Below are 27,399 nucleotides of genomic sequence, written 5' to 3' on the forward strand. Positions count from 1 at the left end.
GAGGCTCCCGAACTTCTTGGAGGCCAGCAGGGCCTGTGTGTGCTCTGCTGTGGACACAGCACACAGCCTTGCATCGGGTTATTTGGTCTGGCGCCTCCTGGAGACCTGGCTCTTCCTCCAGGACACGGTTTCTTGTCCTTGCGTCCTCAGCGCGGCAAAATATGGGCCGGGGAGAGGAAGACTAAATCCAGGAAATGAGCCAACTCCACACGGAGAAGTTGACATTCCCTTGCTTGTTTGTTTTTGACCTCAGAAGGCCGCTCGTGTGCTAAGCCTGGTGCCCAGAGTCCCAGAGGAGCGTGGGTCTGGGCAGAGCAGGGAGAAGGGTCCAGATCACCCGACGATGACTTTGGGCTTAACTACAAGCCCACTGCCGACGGAACGTTTTCACCGTAAATAAAGGACTGTTGCTAGAATGCTCTTTTTTTGCGCAGTGCCTGAAAGACTAGAGAGAGCATGGTAGAAATAAGAAGACACTGAAAAAGAAGAGAGAGACTTGGGGCGCCTGGGTGGTTCAGTCGGACGAGCGTCCGACTTCGGCTCAGGTCACGATCTCGCGGTCCGTGAGTTCGAGCCCCGCATCCGGCTCAGTGCTGCCAGCTCAGAGCCTGGAACCTGCTTCGGATTCTGTGTCTCCCTCTCTGCCCCTCCCCGGCTCGTGCTCTGTCTCTTTCTCTCTCTGTCAAAAGTAAACATTAAAAAAAAAAAAAAAAAAAAAAGACAGAGACTTCAGAATTTTCCTCAATGAAAAGTGATGAGTTATCACTGTTGACTGAAACCAACTACTGCCTGAAATTCCTATGGATCCGCCCAAAAAGTAAGCTTTCCTTCCTCCTTATCCTGACAACCACCCCAGGGAACAGCCGGGTCTTCACTTCCTAGGTTTCTCTCTTCTCAGAATCTGGGTTCAGAATAGGTAGTTTCCAGTCTCACGCACACATCCGAGGGGCCGGAGAGTAACGATGGGCTCACACCGCCCCCTGCTGGCCGCTCTCCCCCTAACAAGGAGCAGATCCTTGCCTGCTTTGCTTCCCACCCCGGTAAAAAAAAGAAAAACAACACAATGCCCCCACAAAAGTCAAATGTCTTTATTTTATATAAAAAAAATTTGTACAGTTTTAGTTCCTATGTTTAAGAAAAAAAAAATCCCTAAAATTGCCATAATGTTTAGATCCACTGCAAACTGTAAAAACAAGCTTTTTATATATTAAAAAAAAATTTACATTTTACAATTTTCTACATGCATGCACAAGGTCTCTGTAACCCAAAAAAAAAAAAAAAAAAGGAAAAAGAAAAAGAAAAAGAAAGAGGAGGGAAAAAAAAAACAAAACCTAGATTCAACAGTGGCAAATTCTACATTTACAATCTCACTCGGAAGGGACCCAAAAAAGCCCCTTTCCGTTCGCGCACAGAAGAACAGATCTCACAACAATCACACGCCAGGACCGAATCCATCAGCAGATGCTGCCCTGGGGGGAAGGGCAGGGGAAAGAGCAGACAGACAGACGGACAGACAGCACGGAGGGGCCCAACAGAGAAGGAGAGGAGCACAGACTCTGGGAACGGATGTTTCGGATGAGAAGGTTCTGGGCGGGGGGGGGGGGGGTCCCGATGCCTCTTCACAGGTACCGTAGCGGCGTGTGCAGCAGGAACAGTGAAGAATGAAAGGCTCAGGTGGAGAGGGATGGGAAGACAACACGAGAAAGCAAAAGGAAATAAAAATAACCAGAGCGTGAAGGGTCGCTGGAGAGACAGGGAGCAGTGGGGGGCCGAGGCAGAGTGGCGAGGTAGGTGAAGGCCGGAGGCACAGCGTCCTGGTGTGGAGGGAGTTCCAAGGTGATGAAGAGGCAGGCAAGGTGGGGGCATTGGGATGAGCTAGGATGCCCTGGGGCTCCGGTGTTCTGGGGGAGCAGTGGCGGGGGGCACAGGTAAGTTCACCCCCCCCCAGGAGGAAAGTAAGAAAACCCAGCACGTGATGGGACAGGCAAAGCGGGGGACAGGGCTCAGAGGCGCCCCACATCAGTTCACAGCATGAAGACAGCTCCCCACGTAGGGGAAGCAAAAGACACACACAGCCACACACTGGACAATTCATCCTGACGCTTTAAAAAATAATAATTATTATAACAATCATCGAAGAAGACAAAATACCACAGTTCTGCCGCAAAGGACCCAAAGACTACCGTTCTCAGCCACAGCCCTTAGTGCTTAGAGAGGTGGGGCGGGGCGGGGGGGGGGGGGATTTTTCTTGTTTTAGGAAAAAGGAATGAAAAAAATCACAGTGATTAAACACATGGCAGGTTCTTAAAATAAACACTCCCCCGCCCCTAACCTAGGGCAGCCACAAAGATCCCAAACCCTTTCCCTGGGCCCGCCCCAACTCGGTCCTTACGTCCCGACACACCCCACGCCTGCCCACAAAGGCAGCGACCCCAATCACCATCCGGGCCCCGTTTTCCAGGATAGTGAGGTATTTAGAAATGTGACCCAGAGGGACTCCTCTTAAGCCCAGGTCCTTGGAGAGAAGATACCTTCCCACGACCCCCAGGACAGGATGTATTTCCCTCAGGCAGTGCCTGAGTCGGCCCCACAACCCACATCTGTGGGGACCGGGTTAAGCGTGAACTGAAGAGCCCTTCTCTAGTAAGCGGCGGACGGACAGATGTGCTTTTTCAGAGAGGACAGGGGAGACACGTGATCACTAGGCTGCATCACGTCGGGGCCGCCCTGCCCACACTGGAAGCCTCCCTGGTCAGAGACCGGTGGGGATCTTAGCCCGAGGGGGTGCTCCGCGTGGCAGGCTGGCCAGGAGAAGACGGGCCTGAAAGTTATTCCGAGGCCTGGCCCAGGGCGGCTCCAGCCCAGCCGCCAGAATGGTCCTCCGCGTGGACCCAGGCTGGAGGTATACCGGTGTTCCCGCTTCCGCTCCTCTTGGCTAAAACTACGTAATTTAAAGGTGTCTGAGTTAAAGGCTCAGATTCACACTGAAAATAGGTCTCAGAAAGCCAGCGGATTTGGCTCAAAACGAGACCTGAACTCGCGAGAAATCAGATCGGGTGGAAAGACTACGGAAGCTCACCGGGGTGAGGGGGGCCGATGCCCATGAAGGCAGCAATCCTGGGCCCTCACCCCAGTACTGAGGGAGACAAGAGCCCAGAGAACCAGGCAGGGAGAGGAGGGGACCCTGGCCAGCCAAGGAAAGGAGACCCCTGAGGCAAAGAAGTGGGCTTAAGGCAGGGGACGAGGAGGAGTTACTGGCTCCCCCCCCCAAAGAGAGACAAGACAACAGGCCCCTGGCGCCGAGAAGAGACACGCTGGGGCGGGGGAAGGAAAGAAAAACGTCGCGGTCTAAGACCACGGGGGTCGGGTCATGGTCTGCGAGCCACTCAATCTGTGCAGCACTCGACTCGTCATCCTCCACCGGGAAGGGGGACCTGCCCCAGCCAGGCGGGAGCCAAGGTGCAGGCAGGTTCAGAGGGCAGGGGTCAGCCATGTTCCCCGGGGTCCCTCCTGTCCTTCCCTCGGAGGCTGCCTAGGAAAGACCCAAAGGATGGGTACAGTCCCCCATGGCCCAGGGAAAGTGGTCACAGAGGGTTTCGGCCTCAGTCTGGCTGTGGCCACGGGAGGCAGAAGGCGGAGACTTTAGGGTAAAGACTTTAGGGACCGTCCCTCGCTCTGAATACGTGTGGATGTGAGGGGGAGGTTCTGACAGCCGGAGCCAGCGACCCTGGCAGGGAGACCCCTGACTCGGGCTAGCTTGGGGGGGGGGGTGCGAGGGCACCCTGACCCGCAAACTCGGCGTCTGTGACAAGCCAGCTGGGCGGGCAGGAGCAGCGGATGACCCACCGTCTGGAGGAGTTTGGCACGGTGGCTCTGTGTTGTCCTGTCTGTCCCCTGGCGACCCCCTGTCGGGGCCACAGGAAAAAACTGCACAAGAGCCTGGTTTGGGGGTGGGGCTCCGGGGGACCCCATGCCCTCTCAGAATAGAATGCCATCCGGAGGCAGAGGGGGGACAGGCACGGATTCCTGCACGATGACACCAAGTAAGGGCTGGCGGGGGAGGGGAGAGAGAGAGAGGATCCCAGGCACTGCTGACGCAGGTGGCCTCTCCAGGCTCACGGCGGGGAGGGGAGGGTGGGGGGCGACTAAGGAGGAGGGGGGAGCAGTCGGGCGGCGGGAGAGTGGGGGGAGTCAATTCAAGTAAAAGGGAGCGGGAGGAGGCAGGGCGGCGGGAGGCGAGAGCCAAGCTCTCCCCGACCCGCGGGAGCCCTGGCGTCACCCCTGCCGCTGCTCAGTCACACCGACGTCTCAGACTGCAGCCTCATGACAAACTTGTGCGACTTGGGATCCACAAACTCCTCGGAGAGTTTGAAGAACGGGACCTTCTTGGTGCTCACCACCAGGCTGAAGTCGTGGCGCTTCAAGAGGAAGACGATGCCGTCCTTGAGCCCGCTGGTCACAGGCTCCTCGCTCACCAGTGTCCACTGTTTGGCCAGCCAGCGTTCCTTGTGGTACTGGATGGTGGGTCCGGCCGCCAGGTACCGCTCCAGGAAGGCCTGAGGAGGGGCGGGGGGCTGCGTGGTCACCTCTCCCCCCCCGCCCCCCGGCCACCCTCTACGTTCCCCGGCTCGCTCTGCTTCCACGCGCTCTAGAACGTTCGAGCGGAAAGGCGCCGAGCTCATCTGCTCTGGACCCTGGTTCTAAGCACAGGGCAGCGGGAGCCCACAGAGGTGACGGGGACACCGCAGGGCCAGGACCGGCGTCCCCGCGCTTTCCCTGCACGGGGCTAGGACCGTGAGGCCTCCTCATTCTTCCTGCCCCTGCATCCAGCTCTCGTGGACGCGGTCACCCTGTTCACCAAGGGGGGCTGGGGACGCCACTCCAGGAGGCTGACGATAAAGCCGAGGGAGGGTCATGGCTCGAAAAGAGCACAGCTGGAGGTCGCGGGGTGTGAAGGGGGGACGTCGGGTGCTGCCACCTCGGACACGGGAATCAGGCCACAGCCACTCCCAGGAGAAACCATCCCTTCTCACCAGCTGGGAACGAGGCGGGAGGGGCAGGGCCAGGGGTAAGAGAAGAGACCTGGGAGGGTGGGGGCTGGGAGGGTGGCAGGGATGTGGTGAGAGCACCGGGGCGAGGCAGGCTGCAGTCGGGGGGTGGGGGGAAGACCCGGGGGCGGGGGGGGGGGCGGGCAGGGGGACGGTGGGGGGGCCTACCTTGGGTGTCATGTCGTGCGTGATGCAGAACTCCAGGTGCTGGAGGATGCTCTCCATGCTGTGGTACGGCTGCTGCTTGGTGGTCCGTAGATACTTCTGCATGGCACGGGCCATGGAGGCGAAGATGGCCTGGGCGGCCTCCCGGGGGTCCATCACCTCCCTGGGGTTCTTCTGCTCCTCCTCCTGCAGCCGCTTAATGTGAGTGAAGGCCTCCTCCACCGCCACCACAAGCCTGGGGGACAGGGGGAGCCTGGACCAACCGCCCCTCCCCCTCCCTCAGCCCCCACCCCCTGCTCCAGCCGCCTGGGCGAGGCTGTGCCCCTCCCCGCCACCAGAAGCACCACAAACCCACCTGGAGCCAAGGGCTGGGCTCAGGGGGGCCGTGTGCGTGTGTGCGTGGGGGGGGGGGCGCATGTGCACAGATGCGGGGCGGGGGGGGGCAGGAAACAGCTGTAGAGCTCAGTGAGCCCAGCGCGGGGACCCCAGAGTCCAACCCAGACACAGCCAGGGACCGTACTCTGGGACAGAGCGGCAGGTGCCTTCCTGATGCCTTCCTCCACGAGACCCCCAAGTCACCCTTCCCCGGGGGGCCAAACCAGCAGACGCAACTACATCCAGAGAACAGCCTTCTACTCAAGCACGGGCAACGTCAACATCTGTCTGGGGGGCGGGCACACAAGCAACATGACAGCAAATGCCAGAGGTGAACACACAGGGCCCCAGAGACCGGGACACCTGCTGGGCATCGGACAACTCACATGTTCAGACAGTACTACTCAGCCGTCAAAAGAGGATAAAAAAAAGGAAGGCCTATAACCCAGATGCCGGTTAGGGGCGGGGAGTCATCTGTGAACCACTAGGCAGCGACACGAGGGACACAGAGACAACGTGGGTGAGTCTCGAGGAGGGCGTTGAGGGGGAAGCACGAAAAAGAAGTCAATTTTCGTTAAAAGCACACAACGTCCGGAAAGCCAGGACCCCAGGAACTTCAAGGAGCGGGGAGGGGGGTACTCGGGACTAAGTAAACACGTGGAACATGTCCCGCTTCGGCCTCTCTGGTTATTCACGCGCTTGCTTCGAGGGTCTCTCAGTAAAGCTCCTTTTGAAAACCAAGGGAGAAGTCTTTTACTGGTTACAACCAAGGTAACAGGGGAGGGAGACATCGGCCACGGGCCAAGGACCGCATTGGCAACACAGGAGATCCAAAACCCTGGTTGGGGCAAAAGGTGAAGGGGGGGGTGCCATCTCTGGGTTCCTTCCCACCAGGACCCTTTCTGAGACGGCTGGAGACATGCCGAATGGCAGACAAATGGGGCTGCTGATCTCCCATCGACGGCAGGGACACCAGCCTCATGTCAGAACAGGTAAGGGAAAAGTTCCTCCCTTGAAGCCTGGAGACCGTGTGGGAGGAGGGGCCGAGGGTCAAATCCTGGGGCCCTCTGCTATTTGAGGCCCCCTGGAAATCCCACCAGACCACGGTGGGACCTGGCAGCAGCGAAGACCCTTCAGGTATGACAAGTTTACATTACAGCGTGAACAGGAAAAAGAGAGGACAGTACTTAAGAACGTACCAAGATACGGGACCCTGCGTGGCTGAGTCAGTTAAGCGTCTGACTCTTGGTTTTGGCTCAGGTCATGATCTCGTGGATCGCGGGTTCGAGCCCCAAGTCAGACTCTGTGCTAGCCGTGAGGAGCCTGCTTGGGATTCTCCCTCTCCCTCTCTCTGCCCCTCCCCTGCTTGCTCTCATCTCTCTCCCTCTCTCTCTCTCTCAAAATAAACAAAGTTAAAAAAGATGTACCAAGATCTGTACTAGAACCTCATCTGTTGCAGGTAAAAAGGCACCAACAGCCGAGCAGGCCTACGAGATCCACGGGGAGGAGGTCCGATCCAGCCTCGGTCCCTGCTGCTGCAGGCAAGGCTCACCTCGTTTACTGGGCCCCTGCTCCCCTGTGGCAGGGAGAATTCACAGATGGCCCGTTCGTTCACCCTACCAGATTCCCATCGTCCTGGCTACTCTCTCTGCTGTCTCCGTACATTCTGCAGACGTAATTAAAGTGTCGAGTCGGTTGTCCTGGTCGTTATAAACAAGGAGATGACCCTGGCCAGCCCGCTCTCACTGCATGAGACCCTTCAAAGCACAGTGTTCTCCGGGCGGTACAGAACTCGGAGAGACCTGCTGTGGCTGGAAAAAGCAAACCGCAGCACCACGGCTGCCGCTGAGGCCAGATGACAAGGAACTGATTCCACCGTGACCGGGGAGCTTGGAAGAGGACCCCGGCTGAGATGGGAGTCGTCTTGATTTCAGCCTGTGACACTGAGCGCGGGGCCCAGCTAAGCCGTGCCTGATGGCGGTGTCTGACCCCCGCGACCGTGAGCTGAGAAGCATGTGCTGTTGGACAGCGCCCAGCTTATGGGAACTTGTTAGGAACCCAGCGCACCCCGTCGCGATTGCTCACGCGTTCCCCGCAGCCACAGAACGCCCTGGCCCTTCTCTGCCCGACCTGTTCACACCCGGCAGGCCCCGGGGCAGCCTGTCCTGGCCCAGGGACCCACCTGGCCCTCCGCTTGCGCACCCTCCGCTCGTGCTCCGCCTCCTCGTAGTAGTATTCATTGTGACTGTTGTCCCGCCGCCGGGCGGCCGCGGCGATCACAGCCCGGGACTGCCCTGTGGAGTTGTTGGTGCTGTTTTCTGCACGGGAGCAGGAGAGACAGGGATGGTCGCGTCACAGCACGCTCGCTCCCCAGCCCGGGAAGTCAGGGCGCAGCCAACCTGACCGGTCCAGAGGCTGTGCCCACCCGCTGCGATGCCTCCCGTTCCCGACCCTCCTGGCCACGACTGGGACAGGCCCCCCGGAAAGCGACAGAGAGGGCCCTGGAGGGCACGGGTCCTGCACACGTGCCTCCTGGTGCCGGAGGACCTGGAGGTCAGAGAGCTGAGGGCTCGGGGCCAGGGCTGGTGAGCAGACGCAGAGAAGTCAGATTGGGGGGACACACCACGGCATAAAGGGACAGCAAGTAGAATCAGCAGCTAACACCAGCCACCTGGAGCCAAGGGAAATGACAGAACAAAGGGGCTGGGGAAGCGGGGAAGAGTCTGAGAGGAAACAGGGAGCAGATGGGAGGGCAGGGGAGCAGGGCCGCTCACCCTCTCCGAGGGAATACACCTTGAAGCCAGACACTTTCTTGGCCAGGACGGACTTGGGCAGGTTGAGGAGGGCAGGGTTGTAGACGGGGAAGTCATGGTAATACTTCTCCAGGATCCACACGGCCACACGCTGGATGCTGTGGGGGAGAGGGCGGGGGGAGGGGGGGAGGGAGAAGGGACAGACAAGGGGTGCCGGGGGGGAGGGAGACATCAGGGCAGGTTGGCGGGGTGGGAAAGGACACAGGACAGGGACAGGCTGCTTCCAGGAAGCCTGGCTCAGGGCCTGAGGTCTACTTACCAGGCTCCCAAGCCTTCCCCAGGGCTGGGCCCGCTAGTCCCCTGCGGTGCTGAAGCCCAGGGGAGAGAGGGCATTGGGCCTGGGTCTCCAGCAAAGGGTCACCTCACCCCCTCCAAGTCCCCAAGATTCCCTACGGGACCAGGAAGTGCCTCTGATATTCTGTAAGGCCTGGGGCAGGGTGGGGGCGGGCAGAGGAACTCTGGCGGCACCTTTCCTCCGGTGGGGGGGGGGGTCCCTCCTCTGGCCAGCTCATCTTGGTGACCACCCACTCAAGATTTCACAGAGGCGGCGCCTCCAGGGAAGGCTCGAAAAGCGATCCCCCAAGCCCCATCCGTGCCCCACGCCTTTCTGCCCCTCGGTCCAGCCCTCTGTGAGGTCCCTGATGACCAAACGTACGTCCGTTGTCTCCCCACTCCAGACTCCCAGCCCGTCCCGCCCCAGGACCCTGTTGGAAACCTACCGCGCGCAGGCAGAGCCCTCGGCCCTCCCTCCGGCCGGCCCCACCTCCCCACCTGCTCCCCCCTCGGCCTCCCCCCACCCCCGGCCCCGGCCCGTCGCCGCACCTGAGGTGGCCCACGTTGTAGAAGCGGCTGGCGCCGTCGGTGGAGCGCACGACCTTGAGCGTGAACTGGGGCTGCAGCTGGCGCAGCTCCAGCAGGACCACCGCCAGGTAGTGCACGAAGAGCAGGGCGTCCACCAGCGACACGGCGAACTGCACCACGCCCTGGTAGCTGCGCTCGCGGGCGTCCAGGATGCGCACCCCGTAGAAGAGCCAGTAGGAGACGACGAGCAGGAAGACCAGCACCATGAGCAGCGCGCGCAGCACGAACACGCGCGGCAGCGAGGCCTTGGGCCGGCGGAGGAAGAGCGCCCAGCTGCCCAGCAGCAGGATGAGCAGCTTGAAGGCCACGGAGATGAAGAGGCCCTCGCAGGCCGTCCCGCACGGCTCCAGCTCCTCCCGCCACAGCAGCGGGGGCAGCAGCAGGAAAGCCAACGGCGTGAGGAAAGAGAGCAGCGCCAGCGTGGCCCCCGCCGCCACGCCCAGGTGCCGGGAGCAGTCCAGCGGGACGCTGTCCTCCATGTCCTTGGCGATGCGCGTGAGGTCATCGTGGGAGATGCTGTGCTCTGAGGTGCCCGTCACTACAGTGGTCGTCTCCCCCCAGTTGTCATCCTACGGCAGGACGAGGGGGGAGGAGGGGGGGGAGGAGGAGGAGAAGCAGGAAGGGAGGGGGGAGGGGAGAGGAGAGGGGGGTGGGGAAGGAAGGGGGAGGGGAGGGGAAGAGAAGCGGGAGGGGAGAGGTGGGGGAAGGGAGGGGGAGGAGGAAGGGAGAAGGGGGAGGGGAGGGGAAGCAGGAAGGGAGGGGAGAGGGGAGGAGGAGGGGCGGGGGAAGGGAAGGGAGGGGGAGGAGCAAGGGAGAAGGGAGGGGAAGGGAGGGGGAGGGGGAGGAAGGGAGAAGGGGAGGGGAGGGGAGAGGTGGGGGAAGGGAGAGAGAGGAGGGGGAAAGGAGAAGGGGGAGGGGAGGGGAAGAGGGGAGGGGGAGGAGGAAGGGAGAAGGAGGGGGAGAAGAAGCAGGAAGGGAGAGGGGAGGGGGAGGGGGAGGGGGGAAGGGAGGGGGAGGAGGAAGGGAGAAGGGGAGGGGGAAGGGAAGGGGGGGAGGAAAGGAGAAGGGAGGGAAGGGGTAGGGGGAAGGGAGGGGAGGGGGGGAGGGGTGGGAGAAAGGAAGGGGGAGGGGAGAGGGGGACAGCAGAGCAAGAGAAAGGAGAGAGGGCAGTCAGCCCATATGCAACCACCCAAGTATTTACTGAGCTCCACTGTGTGCCCAGGCTTGGCCTCCTCGAGGCTGGCCCATCTGAGGCTGGGCCCTCCTTGCACACATTAGGGAGCCTGGGAAAGAACACCAATGCCCAGATCCCACCCAGGAGGACGTCAGCCCTTTTTTAAAAAACAGATGATTTTAACATTCATCCAAAATTGAGAATCACTGAACTAAACAGTCCCTAAGGCCTGTTTACTGAAAACAGGGCCTGGGGACCAGCAGTGTAGACATCTCCCGGGAGCTTCTCAGAACTGCAGAGTCTCAGGCCCCACCCCGCATGGACTAAACCAGAATCTGCATTTTGACAAGCCCCCCATGAACCACTGGAACATGAAATGTTAGTGTGAACTGAGGCAGCCAGCAGACTGAGTGAGCAGGGTCCGCGTGCAGGAGCAGAGCCAGGGGCAGCCCGTGGGGTCCGGACAGGCCAGGCTGACCACTGAGAGCCTATCCTCCCGGCATCGAGAGCCACTCAAGGTTTCTGATTCAGGGAGTGACCCGAAACAAGCAGTGTGGTGAAGGGCGGAGGACGCAGGGAGCGGGGAGGAAGGCAGATGATCGGTGCATGGCATGGGAGATGGGCAGACTCAGGGCCACTCTGGGTCTCTGGTCTGCCCCGCTAGCCCTGCCATCTGAATGCCCACCGCACAGTGGCCGCCTGTTCCTGGAGGCAAGGGGGTAGACAGGCCAAGGTCCCCAAGTGTCCTGAGTCTGGTCCACTCGAGCTACCTCTGCAGACGCTGGCCACCCTCCCACAGAAGGGCCCCAAGACCACCAGTGGCCATCAGTGCCCACACTCTTCACTCCTAGATGGCCCGGGGATACGGAGTCACAGGGCTTAGACACGGGACGGGGAGTATAGGAGATGCCCGGCAGGGTCAGTGATCAGGGGGTTGACGAATCTCCTCTCCCAAGGACAGAAGAGTCTGATCTGATGGTACAAGGTGGGTGTACCGACCACTTTCAGCTCAAGGTCTACTCCTCACCCTAGGCTGACCTCCAGACACACTGCCTGCCCTCTCCCCCACCGCGGCTGAGCTGACCGTGTCTCGGGGTCCCTTCGAGAACTCAGGGCGCCAGGTCTCAGGGAGAAGACGGGATTGGGAAAGAGGGAGGGGGGCTATTTCCCCCAAGTACTCATCTGCTCCCAAGACCCAGGAAGTCCCGTGTGGGTCACAGAGCTTTCTTGTGAGGGAAGAGGGGCTGGGAGTCTCCAGCCAGAGATGGTCCCGGGAAGGAAGAGCGGGAGGTGCCTTCAGAGTCACCCTAAATCCTGCCCCTGCCCTAATCCATCACTGAGGTCTGCCTGCTGGCCTTCCTACTAGGTGAGCACAGAGGGCCACAGAGCTTAGAGCAGGAGCAACCTGCTCACCCCGCCGCCCCGAGTGACCAGCGTCATTCCCGCGGCCCGCCCTTCTCACCTCCCCTTTCTCCACCGACTCCTCCCACACCTGCTTCCAGGTCCAGACCCAGACGGTGCAGTTCTGCAGCCTGACACCAGAGGGCGCGGCAGAGCCCCTGCCTGAGGCTCCAGGAAAACTCAAGGCTGCCTACGCGCGCCCCCAGGCCGCACCCACCGCCCCCTCCTGCCCCAGGTTCCCAGCCCATCTGACCCGCGGGCCTCAGCTCAGAGGAACCAGGCAATTCCCATTACACAGCCCAGGTCACCCTAGCTCTCTGAGAAAAGGAGGAAGGGGCTGCGGCTTCCAAAGGGATCTCTACTAAATTCCCTCACTTCTACTGAAACAGGTCCTCCCTTGGGACCCCAAGCACAGGACGTGTGACACAAGATGCCCTCCCTGATAGGGCCACTGCCCGAAGAGACCAGGGTTCCAGGCCCTTTCCCCTCTGACGGACCTCCAGGTTCATGGATCAGCCTGAAAACACCTGGCCTGGCCCCCACGCCCCCCGATGCTCACCCGCTCATCCCCTCGCGTGGACTCGTTGTCCAGCAAGGGCTCCCCTGGGGCCTGGATCGTCACCGACTTGTCGCCGCGGCTCCCATCTCGGCTCTTAGAGCGGTGTCGGTCCCGGCGGTCCCTGCAGCAGGCGGCCGGGGGCACAGGTCAGAGGGGGGAGCTGGGTCGTCTTCTCAGCAACAACTACCCCCCCACCACCCCTGTGCACGCCCACCTCTCCCCCCACCCCCCTAACCCTCCGCCACCCGTGTCGCCCCCACGTCTGCCCACCTGTGCTTGCGGGAGCTGCGGGAGTGGCCCGACTTGTAGGAATAGCCCGAGTACTGGGACTCCGTGTCCATGGCGTCCGAACGCCGGGCCTTGTAGCGCTCCAGGGCCACAGGCTGGGGCCTTTTGGGGGGCCCCACAGCCACCTCCTTCAGCACCGGCTTCTTCAGGCCAAGGGGCACCTTCAGGAAATCAACCGTCACCCTGAGGGACTCTATTTTGCTGGACGGGTGGGCTTGTCTCAGAGAAAATCAAGCGACGCACCTGAGAAGAGGAAGCCGTCGGTCAGGAGAAGCGGCAGCTCCCGTGGGGTCAGGGCAGAGAGGTGACCAGCCCCAAAGAGCGGCTGCCGCAGGAAGCTGTACTGGCCCAGCCGCTGCCCCAGACCAGTCCGCCCCGGTTCCCGCTCCGTCCAGTGGGCCCGGTTCCTCCTGCCCGGCCTCCTAGAAAGCGCACCCCGAGGCTGTGCCAGCGGCTCGGGGCGCAGGGCGGACGGACAGCAGAGGCCGCTAGGAATGACCCAGCCCGGGACCCCCCGGAGCAGAGAACCAGGGCAACGCTCTCCTCGTTCTCGGCCAGGAAAGCCGTGGCTCAGAGACGGCAGGTTCTGGCCAGGCGGACGGGCTGGACCGACGGAGACCGCACAGAGCACAAAGCAGCTGGCCTCTGTCCAGGCCTCTCTTTCCCCCTCACCTTCCCCCACTCGTGACTTCTGAAAGGGCCCACGGGGGGAGGGGCTGCTCACAGCCGTTTCTCTTGTCCCAGTCTAGCCAGAGCCTACGTCAAACCTACCCGGAGTTACAGGCCAGGTCAGGCTGGCTGCTCCACGGAGAGTGTGTGTGTGTGTGTGTGTGTGTGTGTGTTCATGCACACCAGGGGAGCGGGGTGAGGGATGGAAACTATGATAATGTGGGGGGGGGGGGGGCAGGGAGGAGAAGACCGCGGAAATCGTTCTCCGAAGGCCCGAAGTGCTGAAATGGGCCATGCGCTGGGGAGCCTTCCTGGCTGTGCGCGTCCCCAGGGGCAGCGTGTGTATTCGGTCCGTTCACCTTCTACCTCTGCAGAGAATGAGCTCTTCTTCCTCCCCGCTTCCCGACCCTCAGCCGCATCCTGCTGGGTCCTCAGAGCCCACCCACCACCAACTAACAGCCAACCTGGCATCTTGCCCTCGGGCCCACCTCCACCAAGGCACGCGCGCGTTTCCCAGCCTCCCTTGCCGGGCCACCAGCTCGCTCTGAGGCACCTCTGTGCACCATGTGCCCTGCGAGGCCCCGGGGAGTGGCGGGGGACTGGGGGGGGGGGACAGCGGGGGACCCGACCCCGCGTCTCCAGGCTGGCGGGGCACAGGCACGCTGAACAAGTAAACTGGAGTATGAATGGCCAACCGCAGGAGTGATGGCAGGAACAGGGCGGAAAACCAGGAGAGGCGGCGCTGGGGGCTGCGACTTCGCACTGAGCGGTTCTAGAAAGTCTCTCTGAGAAAACGACACCTGAGCCTGAGGGAGAACGGCACTTAGCCAGGCAGAGAGGTGACAAAGGCAGGAAACCGCACTGGGGAGAGCGAGGGCAGCAAGGAGCTTGGTGGATTCCAGGAACCAGAAAAGGCCAGGGCAGCGGGAGCCCACGAAGATGATGGCTGGAGGCGGCCAGGGGCCAGGTGCAGAGCTCGTGTTTCCCCCAAGCACAAGGACGATGACCACAGGAAGCCCGCGAAGGATTTTAGCTGTGCCGGCGGGACTGGGGGAGGGGCGAGCAGACCTGGGAACACAAGGAAGGAAGCCACTAAGGCGGCCGGAGGCAGCGAGCGGGCCTGGAGGAGGTGACAAACAGCCGGTGCGAGACGTGGTGGTGGTGGTAGGATCAACAGGGCCCACTGAGGTCTGGCTGAGGGGAGGGGAGCGCCCGGGATCCCTGGCCTGAGCACGAGAGGAAGGCAGGGGAGGAGGCAAGTCTGGGGAGGGAGGCAGTGAGCTCCATTTCCAGCGGGCTAAGGTCACGGCCAGGAGACAGGTCAGGTGAGCAGCAGGGTTTCAGAGGAGCCAGACTCAGGAGAGTCTGAGCTGGAGGTGCGCAAGGTCACGGGAATGGATAGGGTCACCTAGGGAGAGGAATAAATAAGAGGGTTCCTGGGAAGCCCAGTAGGGAAGAGCAGGCAAAGGGGCAGACAAGGCAAGGCCAGAGGGGGAGGACAGCCAGAGGAGGAGGGAGGCCAGAGGAGGAGGGAGGCCAGAGGAGGAGGGAGGCCAGGGGTGGGGGAGGCCAGAAGAGCTGGCTCTTGTGTTTGGAGGCAGAAATAAAACCGACTGGGTCACCTGCTACCCAAAACTCAATTATGAGGGGAACTGAAACGGGTTTGCTTCTGTGTAGTTGCTAACTTTTCCCCAACTAAACTCAACTATCAACAACTAGAGAATAGGAAAGACGGCTGAGACATATTTCTGCCCACCACCGTCCGGTGCGCACACGGCCAAGAACTGACGCCCACCCCGTGGATGGACCTGCCCCTCTGACTCTCGGGGTCCTGTCGTGACTGCAGGGCAGTGACATCAATGCCACATCCATTCCTTCCGCCGCCACCAGCTCTCGGGAGGCACCCCTGTGGCCTGGCGATGTTTGTCAACAGCCCCACGTCAAGGCCGGTGTGGGACGGAGATACACCGAGGGGACACAGCCATGACACGTCAACCCAACCCTAACCCGCTCTAAATACCTTTGCCGTGAACAGGGCCCCCATTCAGCACCCTGTCTGCAAATCACACGCCGCCCCCTCCACCCCGGCTCCTGAGAACCTTTCTACTGGTTTAGTTCTCGACACAGTCTCCCAACACCTCACACGCATCTCTCTGGCCGGGCGCAGCCCTAATCTAGTCCCCACCAGGAGGTTCGAGAGAGCAAGTGGGCTGCAGGGCGGCGGGGAGATGTAAAGGGGGTCAGAACTGCCCTTGATGGGGTCTAGACAGAGGCACCGGAACCAGGACTCTCCACCTCCTCAGCCTCCTGTGGCCGGGAAGAGCCAAGCACAAAAAGAGCCCGGAATTTGCATCAAGGCTCTGCATTCAAAACCTGACTCTCCCACCAACCAGCTCTGTGACCACAGGCAAGTTACTTCACTTCTCTGTGCGTTGCAGCCTGGAAGGCTCATCGGTAAAATAGGAAAGTAACCACACGTACTCGATGAGGCTGCTGTGAGGACCCCGGGGGTGAGAGAAGCGCTTTTACAAACTGCTCAGCTAGTAATTAGTTAAGGAATTAATATGCTGTGGCTCCAGGGTCGCCCATACTCCAATCCCCAGACACTTCCTCTGCGATTTAGGGAAGAGGTGGTATAAATAAATCCTGCTGTTTGTACTACTAAATAAAGAAGTCACACACACACACACACACACACACACACACACACGCGCACACACACAGTCCTGACCAGAACCACTTCAAACACACTCAGGAGGGAAGCTGATGCCATTGTGTTTCCCCTATAGATAAATTTCAAACCAGAGAAGGGTGCCAGCCCCTCCCAACCCTTTGTTCGGAGCTGCTCAGCCTGGAGCCCCTACCTTCCTCCCAGTGTCAACCCCGCTTCACCCACCGCTTATTCAAGACCCAGCGTAAACCCTCCTTTACCCACCCCTTCCAACCCAACTCAAGGTGCCCCAAACGTTAGGTGCCTCCCCTACCAAACAGAGGGACTAAAATGAACCCCGTTTCTGAGCCCCTTGCCTGCTGACCCCTCCAGTTGCCAGGAAGCTAACCCGAATCTGGAGAGGCTGGGGGTGAGGGGGATGGGAGGCAAGCGAAGACAAGGGCAGAAGTTCCCCCTTGTTTAATCAGCTCAGGAATCAGGGGTCTAGAGGGTCTCCAGGGTGGGCGGCGTTCTCAGGGAAGAGGGTGGGGGGAGGGGAGCCCTGGATCAGACCAACAAGTGGAAATGGCAGAGGTGGACCGTGAGGGCGGCAGGACCTGGTGTGGACAGGGAGGGCCCTGGTTTGCACGTGGGAGGCCGTGGAAGGGGATGTGTCCCGATGCGTTCACCTTGCCCCCACCCCCAAGGGGCGCGAGCACGCACGCGCACACGCACACGCACACGCACACGCACACACTCAGTCCCCTGCTCAAACCAACCATGGATTATCTGGGGTTAAAAGGAGGCCAGAGAGAGAGAGGGAGGGAAGAGTGACTGTCACAAAAACAAGACCCTTCTCCCCCCAAAAGGCCTTTCAGAAATAAAATTAATGGAATGTGTCTCAGTACCATCCCAAGGGGATTGGGGGGAGGGGTGGGGGGGAATGTGGGGGCTTTTGTCCCAGCTGCCCAGCTTCTCCCACATTGATCGCCATGGCAACCAAAGCCCCCTGTTGCCTAGGTGATGGCAGCCGGGTCCTGGAACCCATACCCAGCATCCAAAGCGAGGGAGGTTGTGAAGGTGGGGGGGGGGGGGGGGGCTAGGGGCAGAGGGGGAGAGAATGGGGTTTCTCCTCTGGCAGCCCCAGCTTTTGTCTGAGTTCTGGGATCAGGTTTCTTCAGGAAACAATCGGAGGCCTCTGGAAAAAATACAGTCAGAACCTGGCAACAGGCAAGGGAACAAGGCCTTGCGGGTGCAGGGGGGCGGTTACAGGGGGGGAGGCTGGTGTTGACCAAAATGCACACTGAGACTGGACCCTTCCCTTTGCCCCACTCGGAGGAGCAGCCCAGGCGGACAAGGCACCGGACAGAGAACGGGCCTCTGTGGGCAGGTGCTGAGGACCCACGGGCAGCCAGCAGGTGGTTAAGATCACTGCCTCCTTCGCCGGCTTTCTGGACCAGGGCCCCCCGCCCCCCCCCCCCCCCCCCCCCCCCCGTCCCAGCTCCTTCGGGCCTGGGATGGGGAAAGGAGGCAGGGCAGAGGTGAGGGTGGGGCCGGAGGAAGGCACTCTGGGAGCCGCGGTGGCTCAGCCAGAAAAGGTGGGGAGGGGACAGGACCCAAACATGTGCCTAGAAAGGCCACCCGTTCTTCCTCGGGTCTCTGGAAGACAGGGCTGCAGGCCAGCTGTGCAAAAGAAGGCACTTGGGCTGGATCATCCCGCGGCAGGGGAAGTGGATGGGAAGACAAGACGCCGAGAGCTTGCCTCTGGCTGCCACGACAGAGCTGTGACCGGCCCACTCGTTGAACACACGGCCTTCCTCTTCTCAGCCCAGGACGAGGGAAGGCCGGTCCTGTCTGGACGCAAGGGGTCGGGCACCATCTCGTCTTCAGACCCTTGTAGGACAAGACGTCTAGAGACACTGGCCCATTAATGGTCTGATTCCTACTTGAGAGCCTGGATCTCACTGCACCTGCCTTCCCCCTCCCCAATCAACCCAGACAGGTGTGGCCACGTGAGCGCCCCCGGCCGAGGGTCCCCGGCTTCCCCACCACAGTCCAAGGGTATGAATGTGCGTTCCTTCCGCTCAAGGTGCGGCTGGCCACCTCCCGGGAGGCACCAGGTGTCCCACCCCCTCCAGCCCAGTATCCAAAGAACTAGACAACTAGCCGGAAAGACAGAGCAGGCTGCCGCGTCATCATCAGGCTGCTAGGAGGCAGGGCAGACACTCAAAGTCACAACCATCCTTCAGACTGGAGGCCTTTCCTTTCTGCCTCGATAGTCTCCATCCAGGCCCTGATGGTCACCAGTGGGGGCGGGAGGCGTCCATGAGAGCAAATGCAGACACCTCACCTGGTACCCGCGGAGGACCGGAAGGTGCCAGAACCTCTGACTGTGCCCACACGATCCCTGAGCTCCCTTTCCCCCTCCCCCTCCAGGAGGAAAGCACACACTGATCTCACAGTTTCGTGAGATCGAGCCCCGAACCCTGTGTCAGCGCAGGGCCTGCTTGGGATTCTCTCTCTCTCTCTGCCCCTCCCCTACTCATTCTCTCTCCCTCCCTCCCACCCTCATTCTCTCTCAAAATAAATAAATTGGAAGGAGGAAGGAAGGAAGGAAGGAAGGAAGGAAAGAAAGAAAGAAAGAAAGAAAGAAAGAAAGAAAGAAAGAAAGAAAGAAAAAGAGAGAGAGAAAGAAAGAAGAGAAGGAAAAGAAAAATGAGAAAAGAAAAAAAGAGAAAAGAACTTACTAATGCTTTAGCTTTGAGGCGTTTGCCTCTCAGAGAGAGACGGGGTTCCTCTAGGAAAGTCCCAGTCCTTGGGGTAGCCAGGACTGTAAGGCCAGGATGGGGACAAGTGGCACAGATCCCTGCCCCGGCCTCTCTTCTCACCAGTGACAGGGGACGACTAGACAGGCCCGGGCCAAGACAGTGGAGACCAGAGCCCCTTCCCCTCCAAGGGGTGGTTTCTGCCGCACCCCGCCCCCACCAACTGAGGCTCTGACGCTCCCTCGCTCGCTCCCTCCCTTCCCTCATCGTTCCCATGCGGCCTTCGGCCCTGGACAAGCCGTCCATCCCAGAGGCCACGCTGCGTTTCCCCACCACAAAGAGAACTAGGGCACACAGAGCAGGCCAGAACCAGCCCCAGGCCCTAGACCAAAAATGGGATGGAGATTCGCCCCCACCCTCACTCCTGCGCCCTGAAAAAGGCCCCGGTGTCCTTGGGTGAGGCCAAAGCCGGCTGGATCTCAAGGGGCCGAGGGAGAGGAAAGGGCCGGATTGGGGAGCCCGGGAGCCCTCGCCCTGCTTACCGGGCACTCTCCCAGGACAGCCCCAGACATGAACTCACCATCCCGAGAGCCCCGGGGCAGAGGCAGGGGCAGGGGCAGGGGCAGGGGCAGGATCCTTCCCCTCACTAGGCTGGAAAGTGGGGGCCGGCTGTGCTTGGGTCACCCAGGCGAGGATGTTTCCAGAGCAGCTGCTCACCCCCAGACCCCAGAGCAAGAAGAGCCCCCACGCCGGGCTCCCAGCCAGGATACCTGAGCTTGCGTTCTAGCTAGAAGGGAGCTGGGGGAGCCAGGGCCAAGCCCTTCTCTTCCACCTCCTCAACTGCCTCCATCTAAGAGGGGGCGATGCGGGTACCCTCTGATAGCCACAGACACCCTGAGACACACACGCACACACAGACACCCACACTCCTATCCCCCTCTGAAACCTGGACCGGCTCCCGCCTGCCCCACCCAGCTCCACCCGCCCCAGCCAGGCAGGTTCTGTAGAGACCTGCTCGCTTTCTCTCTGACACCCCCCCCCCCCCGCAGCTCGCAAAGTGTCTCCCCCAACACACCGTACCCCAGTGCACACACATGCACCCACACCACAGCTCCTCAGTCCCCGGCCGCCCCCAGACCCATTCGCAGCCAGTCGAGAAGGGAACACCGGGCAGGGGGGAGGGTATACGGCAGAAGGGGTGAGTAATCTCTTTGGCATCTGTCCCAGATGGGGGCCGGAGGGGAGACAGGATGCTAGGCTGGTGAGAGGGTCACCACGGCTTCGAGATGCCTGGATGTCCTGTTTAATTTGCACCAGTGGGCAGGCCCCACAATTACCACCCACCGGGCTCTGAGCTCCTTCCTCTGTCAGCTGGGGCACAGGGCTGGCTCCTACCTGCCCACCAGGTGAGCTGCGGGAGAGCCAAGGAGGAAAGCAGGCACCTCGAGTTGTCCTCAGGGACAGGAGAAGGGAGACCCTGGGGGGCGAGCAGGCTGCGTGGACCCGCGGGTCAGTTCCTGCCTACCCCGTGCCCCCCCCCGCCCTCCAGGAAAACAAAAATGCCTCCCCCTTCACGGCCTACTGTCCTAGGCAGGCCCCAAGTGACCCTGCCTCCAGGAGACCTTCTGAGCCTGTACACCGGCCCCTGCCAAGGAGGAGGAGGTGGAAAGCAGCCGCTTGGGGAGGGAGCGACCTTGGGCTCACGTGTGGTGAGGGAGCTGGGAGGTGGGGACACGGGCAGCAGGGTGGGCCTAAGGGTGCCTGCGGCAGGCTTGGGTCTCCCCAGCCTGGAAACCTTCTCGTGCTTGGGGGGGGCGGGGCCGGAACTGGCACGTGACCCAGCTCTCACGCAGGAGAACCGGAGACCGGAGACCCGGCCAGCTGAAAGGCCCACGTACCTACCGACCTCCACCATCGTGACACTCTCAGCACCTGAGGTTTTTACTCTTCTAAGGGGTCCCAGCAGCCTCCAGCCCCTACCTCTCCCGCCCCCACTCCTGGAGGAAAGCCAGGGACAAAACAAGTGTCCCTGTTCACACTTGGTTGTTTTTTAAGCTCCTGCGTTCACACCTGGGGCTCAGCACCTGTTCTCCTCCGACCCCCACCTCCCCTAAGAAGCCAGAGGCCCCTCCCCAGCCTCGCACACAAACACTGCACTCTCTCTGGTGAAAGTGGGGGTCCGGGGATGTTGTGGGGGGTTGCTGGAAAACTCTGCAGACAATGAGGGCCAGGCCCCTCCCAATCACAAACAAGACCCCATGGGCTGGAGTGGCCGGACCCCCAACACCCGCTCCCCCCCTCCCCCGGAGGAAGAGGCCAGCCCCTGGAGAGGTTGGGCCCAGGCCCTGGCCCTGCCCCAGGCTGGGGACAAGCAGGTCCTCCTCCCAGGAGACCCATTCCCCCAGGGGACTCCACCCAGCCCCACCCTCCGAGGTAGACCTCTCTACTCAGGCTGACCTGGAGACTCCCTGTGCGCCCTTCAGGAGATAGGGGAATTATTCAAGTTCAAGACCAAAGGTGATGAGCAAATTCAACTGGAAGGAAGCAGGGGAAGGCGGAGGGAGCATTTTGGAAAATGGAAGCGCAATGCAGGCAGGTGGGCCAGGCACAGCCTCTGGGGAGCTATGCTATCCAAGGTGAGCTGCTTCCCTTCTCTAAACCTCAGTTTTCGTGCCTGTAAGATGGAGTAACGGTGCCTACTTCTGGTTAAGAGTTTTCAACAAAATAACATATACAGAGTATCATGGAGTCGGGGACGTAGAGGATGCTCAATAAAACGTTACCTCCTCCCTCTTTGTCCTTTAGAGGCTGCACTTCCAGTCTTCCTACTTCCTGTTCCCATGACCTCATTGTGAGAAGACCCCACCCAGCCCCTCTGGCTACAGCGCTGGCCCCAGACCCCAGATGGCGACCCCGCCCTAATTTCCACCACAACCTGGGGCAGCCAGAACCCCTCTCCCCATTCTCTGCCTCTTTCCTGGGTGGGGTGGGGTGTGGTCTCGGATCCCCCTATCCCTCCCTACCCATCCCTCCTTCCACACCTACTAAGGCAGGGCCTGGGCTCCAATGCCAGGGCGCTAAGCCCAGCCGTGTGTGCAGTGGCAGGGGGGACCCCAAGCCTGCCGCCCCGCCCCAGCCCCCAGCTTCTCCCCACTCACCGCCCCACCCCGATTACCAGGGGATCCTGGGCTCTGCCGATTCCAAGCCTGCTTCTCCCAAACCCGTTCCCAGCTGTCATGTCTGTAATTACCAGCCTCGCCAGGGGCATCAGACCAGCACAGCAACACCTCATTTCCAAAGGGCCCCACCAGACGAGGCCTCTGCCTCCTACTCTGTACCAAGCAGTGTGGAGGCAGGGATGGAAAGATTTTCCCTGACCCACCTCGTTTCTCTCCAGATCACAAGAGGGCTGCCCGGGGAGATGTCCAGGAGGCAGAATAAAGAATGGAAGGCTGCTGCTGGGGGTGGGGTCTGAGTTGGGAGTCTCTCCCGGGCTTCTCCCTCGCCTGGCTACTAAAACCTCCCCACAAACAAGCTTACCAACCCGGAGAGGGGGAGAGAAGAATTTTCAGGTCACTTCGGAGAGAGGGGAAGTTGATGCCCCAGTAAAGCAGAAAGGGGTACCCACAGGGATGAGGGCAGCTACGGGAGGGAACTGCCCAGGAGAGAGGAGGAAAGAGCGAGTTAAATGAAGTCCCATCCTCCACCCAGACCGAGAAGACGCAAGAGTAGCCCAGCCTCCCTCCTCCTCATCACCTCCATCCCCACCAACCTCACAGGACCTCTTTTTACAGGCAGGGAAACTGAGGACAAATCCCCACCCATACTTCAAGATCCAACAGCCCCACGCTGCATACAGCTCAGCAACACCCCCGATCCTTCTGGCCCGCTCAGCCCGAACCTGCAGAGGCTCCCCAGTCCCCTCCCTGTCTGCCTAGCTCAGAGTCTGAATCCTGCGAAGGTCCATCCATACAGTGGAATAGGGTTCAGCCATGAAAAAGAGGGTGAAATTCTGGCACCCGCTACGACGTGGAGGCACCTTGAGAAGCTTGTGCCGAGTGCAGAAAGACAGACATAAAAGGTCCTACGTTGTGTAAAATTTCATTTATGTGAAATATCCAGAATGGGTAAACCCACAGAAACAGAATAGAGACTGGTGGCTGCCAGGGGCGGGGGATGGGGTAGGGAAAAGGTTCTCACAGGTCACGGTTGCACAACATTGTGAAGGCACTAAACGCCAATGCTCACTTTAAAATGGTAATTTTAGGGGCGCCTGGGTGGCTCAGTGGGTTAACTGTCCAACTCTTGATCTCGGCTCAGGTCATGATCTCACGGTTCGTGGGTTCGAACTCCACGTCGGGCTCTGTGCTGACAGCTTCCGAGCTGGAACCTGCTTCAGATTCTGTGTCTCCCTCTCTCTTTGCCCCTCCCCTGCTCGTGCTCTGTCTCAAAAATAAATAAACGGTAAAAAAAAAAAAAAAAAAATTCTTTTCAAGGGTAATTCTAGGGGCGCCTGGGTGGCTCGGTCGGCGAAGTGTCCCACTCTTGATCTCGGCTCACGTCATGATGTCAAGGTTTGTGGGATCGAGCCCCAATTCGGGCTCTGCACGGCCGGCATGGAGCCCGCTTGGAATTCTTGCTCTCCCTCTCGCTCTCTGCCCCTCCCCCGCTTGGGTGCGCACACTTTCTCTCTCTTGAAGTAAATAAATACACTTAAAAAAAAAAAAAAAAACCAACACGTTGAAAATGGTAATTTTACAGGATGTGAATTTCACCTCAGTTTCAAAACCCCCGGCCAGCCCAGGGCACGTCTCCTCCCGGTGCCTTTCCTGACACCCACCCCAGGGCCGAGCACTCCTGCTCCAGGCCCCCGTCGGCCTCCTAAACACACCTCCACACAGCACTCACCGGGCTACAGTGAACCGGCGTGTTCCGGCACGTCTCCCCTGCGAAAGGCCGCCTCATCCCCTCTCCCCTGTGCTCAGACAGCGCCTGGCAGCCAGCAGGGTCTGCCAGAGGAGAACCAAAGCCTCGCTCTCCTCCCCAACCCACCACTGCCTCCCACGCCCCCCTCCGTCAGAACCCGAACCACTCGGCCAACACGTACTGAGTGCTCCCTATGGGCCGGGCACCATGCGAAGGGCTCGCGCTGCATTACTTCACCCGGTCCTCATAAACCGAAGAGACAGGGCGTATTATTAACTCCACTTTACGGGCGAGGCTTCAAAAAGTTCTCTCTTCTGTCTGAGGCCTCAGAACTAGGAGGTGGCGTAACCAGGACGTTAAGAGTAGGCCGCAACCCGAGGAAGGAGGCCCCTGGGCGAACCTGGGGTTCCTCGAGGAAGGTCCCATCTGGGATTGGAGGACAGCGTCTTAACACCCAAGAGGCTAAAGAATGCGGTTCAAGAACTTGCCCCACGTCACCCCACTGTGAAATACTAATTCCAACCAGTGCTGTCGGGTGTGGGGAGCCGTTGGGGGCAGACTAGGCAAGGACTGGAGTCCCTACAACCCCGAGGACACGAGGGGAGTCCCGGAGCTCCTCTCTCTTCCCCCCCAAAGCTCCTCTTAGCCAAGTACACGCCCCCCCCCCCAACCGGAAGGGCCTCTTGGCAACCAGATGAACAGATAAAAGTCTGTCCTGCCCTAGGTCCAGGCAAGGGGGCCCTTCCTTAGACTCTGAAGGAGCAGAGGGGGCACGGGAGAGAGGCCCGTCCTGGACGAATCGGACAGAAGCGACACAATGGGGCAGGAGGAGCCGATGTGGCCACCGGTTCCAGACTGGAAGTACTGCCCGAGATGGCAACGTCCATTCTCTGACCACAGTGCCCCCTCCTTGGAAGAGCGGGCCAGGAGGCGTGCACGAGAGCCAGAGCCCCCCCACCCCCCCATCCTAGGTTCACGTGCCTCACTCCCCCTGGGAGCCCTGCCCGGCAGACAGGTGTCGGGCTTGAAGCACTCACGCATCAGGCCTTTCACAGTCTGCCCCCAGCCCTAGTCCCAACGTGTCCTAACTCCCACCACCCTCATCCCAGAGTCCTAGGAAAGCGAGGGAGCCCTGGGGACTAAAGACGGAACATCTCGGTTGCACATGCCCACTAGGGACTCAAGCACTCCGATTCCAATTCCTCGGCGACCCTGAGAAACGTGTGCAGTCGAAACCTCAGCCCCTAAAAGCGGGTGTCTCGCCCTAAGCCCTGGCGGCAAGAGGAACGTGTCTGGGAGGGACATGGGAGGAAAAAGCGTGCGTCCTCAAGAGGAGAAGAAGGCCAGCCCCTTCCCTTCACCCCGAAAGAGAAAGGACAAGGCAGAGGAGGGGCAAAGGAGGTAGCTGCTGCTTCTGTGGGGAGGGACACAGCCCCTTCCCAGACAGTGGTGACCTCCGGCCAAACACTAGGACAGCCTGCCAGGGGCTCCCACCCTTTCCCCCACACGCGGACATTCAACCTCTCACTGGCTGGGCCCCGATTCCTCACCCTCAGCCCCAGCCCCAGCCCCAGCCCACAGCTCCACCCTAACCATGCTCCTCACCAGGGAAAAGGGAATCTACTGGATACATACACGGCGGGCGCGCACACACCTGCAGAAACTCCTGAAAATGCCCCCCCCTCCCCTGCCCACCAGCCTCCCCAGAGCTCCCATGCCACCGTCTCAACCCCAGGGACGGGGACCTGGGCTGTTGTTCCACACCAGTCTCATCCCTCCAGCAGGCTGCATCCTCTTGCCTCCACCCCAGACCGAAATCGAGACTCCTCAGGAGCTGGAGAATCCTGGAGGCTGGGCAGTTAGTGCACTCCGAAGTCAAAGACCCCAAGGCAGCTTTCCCGGGAGAACCGTGGCCTGAGGGGGCTGAGCCTGGGCGGGGAAAGCCAAGAATGTGGCCTCTCCACACACTGGAACCCAGGCTAGGATGGTGGGGGAGAAAGTCCCTCTTATTTTCCTCCCCGACTCCTCCAGGGCCTCAGATTCCTGTAGGACTACAACCAGAACCTCTCTTCTCTGTTCCCCACAACACACACCCTTTTCTAGAAACCCCCCCCCCACCCAAGCGGGCACCTCGTAAGGTGGCCCACTCTCTCCCACTTGTAGGTCTCAGATACTTAAGGCGCTACCTTTGAATCCAGGGAGAGCCAACCAAGAAGCTTCAGAATCGTCCATACAGCCATCCCTTTGGGCTTTCTGCCAGGAAAATGTGCCTGCAGAGGCAAGAGGTAGTACCCCCAACACACACTCAGGAGCACACACACCACCTAAGGCGGGTCCACACGCTGGTACTTAACCATCAACACAGGTTACACCCAAGAGAACAGATTCCCTCACCCCCTTTCTGGCACACAGGTGCACACACACCTACCCAGCCAGGTATGCCCCATTCAGCTCTTACACACCCACCCTCCTCAGTACCTACACCCTTCTTTCCCAGAAACCCCTCCGCAGTTCACACACACAGACACACAGCCCTTCCCCGGAGTGTACACATAAATGCATATCCAAACACACGGCAGATACGTGGTCAGCCGCTCCCTGGGTGCACACACAGCCGCTGAAAAACCCCTACACCTCCAAACCCAGGGGCCCACCTGCAGGAACACGTAGCACATCACGGCGTGCGAGCGCGCGCACACACACACGCACACGCACACACACACACACACACACACAAAGAATCACGCACACTGATCCTCCACCAATGCTTTAAAACTCACTAATGCAGGGCCCCCAGCCCCCCAAATGGGTAAGTATGAGTGGGGAGAGGGATGCCGGCGCCTGTCCCTGGGCCCCCATCCACGGTGCCCGGGTACCCTGCCCGCCAGCCCCGTCCTCAGCAGCACACACACCCCCCTCCACTCTCCTCGGCCGGTCCCCAGACTCCACATTACACCCGGAATGCATACCTGCCCCGTCCCTCCCCACACTCCTGAGGTGTGTCTGCACCCCTAAACACCCCCGCCTTCCGATACCTCCGGGCTCCTGTGTCTCGCACTGCCTCCCCCCCCCCCCCCCCCACCTCCAGCACACGCTCCCGGTCTCCGGCTTCAACCGGCTCCCCCCCCGGGATCATTAAGGCCCCCGCCGGAGCCCCGGGCCCAGGAAAGTCCCTGGCTCTCCAGGCCCGGGCTCCGCCCCCTCCCCACGAGCCCCTGGCCCTCCGCAAAGTTGGGGGGGGGGGGCACTCCGCCTTGCAGTGGGGAAACGGACCGGAAGGGGGGTGCCCCGCGCCCCCCCTTCCCCCACAAGCCATCCCGCCCGCCCGGGGGCCGGGCACCCCCTGGCCCCCCGCACGATTGTCCTCCTCTCCCGTCTCTCGTCCTCCTTTCTTTTTCTGGCAAACTTTGCCCGCGCCCCCGCGGCCCGGCACTCACCGCCGCCGCGAAGTGCCGGTGGGCTCGGCCCGGCGCCTTTGTATCCGCAGCGCTCCGGGTCGCGGCGAACTCCGCGCTCGCGGACGGGCAGCGCGGAAGAGGGCGGCGCGGAGGGGGCTCCGGTGCCGGCCACCCCCTCTGCGTCCCACACCGCTGCCTGTCCCCCTCGGGGCCCCGGGGGCAGGGGCCGGGGGATGGGGGCGCTCAGGCTCCCATGGCGGGGGCCAGGAGCACGGAACCGGGGGCCGGGGATCGCACCGGAGCCGGC

At 60.8% G+C, this 27,399-nt stretch overlaps 1 protein-coding gene across 1 annotated transcript; it reads right to left on the bottom strand.

Annotated features, from left to right (window-relative positions):
* Window positions 1-1,064: 1,064 nt before the first annotated feature.
* On the bottom strand, window positions 1,065-27,399 carry VANGL2 (VANGL planar cell polarity protein 2). The gene is made up of 8 exons (XM_043569555.1): window positions 27,132-27,399; window positions 12,667-12,927; window positions 12,397-12,517; window positions 9,224-9,831; window positions 8,363-8,499; window positions 7,771-7,906; window positions 5,217-5,448; window positions 1,065-4,556 (listed from the first exon to the last, which is right to left on the bottom strand). Exons 2-8 carry the CDS (start codon window positions 12,735-12,737, stop codon window positions 4,296-4,298), a joined length of 1,566 nt encoding a protein of 521 aa, XP_043425490.1. The 5' UTR covers window positions 12,738-12,927; window positions 27,132-27,399; the 3' UTR covers window positions 1,065-4,295.

This window comes from Prionailurus bengalensis, chromosome E4 (assembly GCF_016509475.1).
Source record: "Prionailurus bengalensis isolate Pbe53 chromosome E4, Fcat_Pben_1.1_paternal_pri, whole genome shotgun sequence".
Lineage (NCBI taxonomy): Eukaryota > Metazoa > Chordata > Mammalia > Carnivora > Felidae > Prionailurus > Prionailurus bengalensis.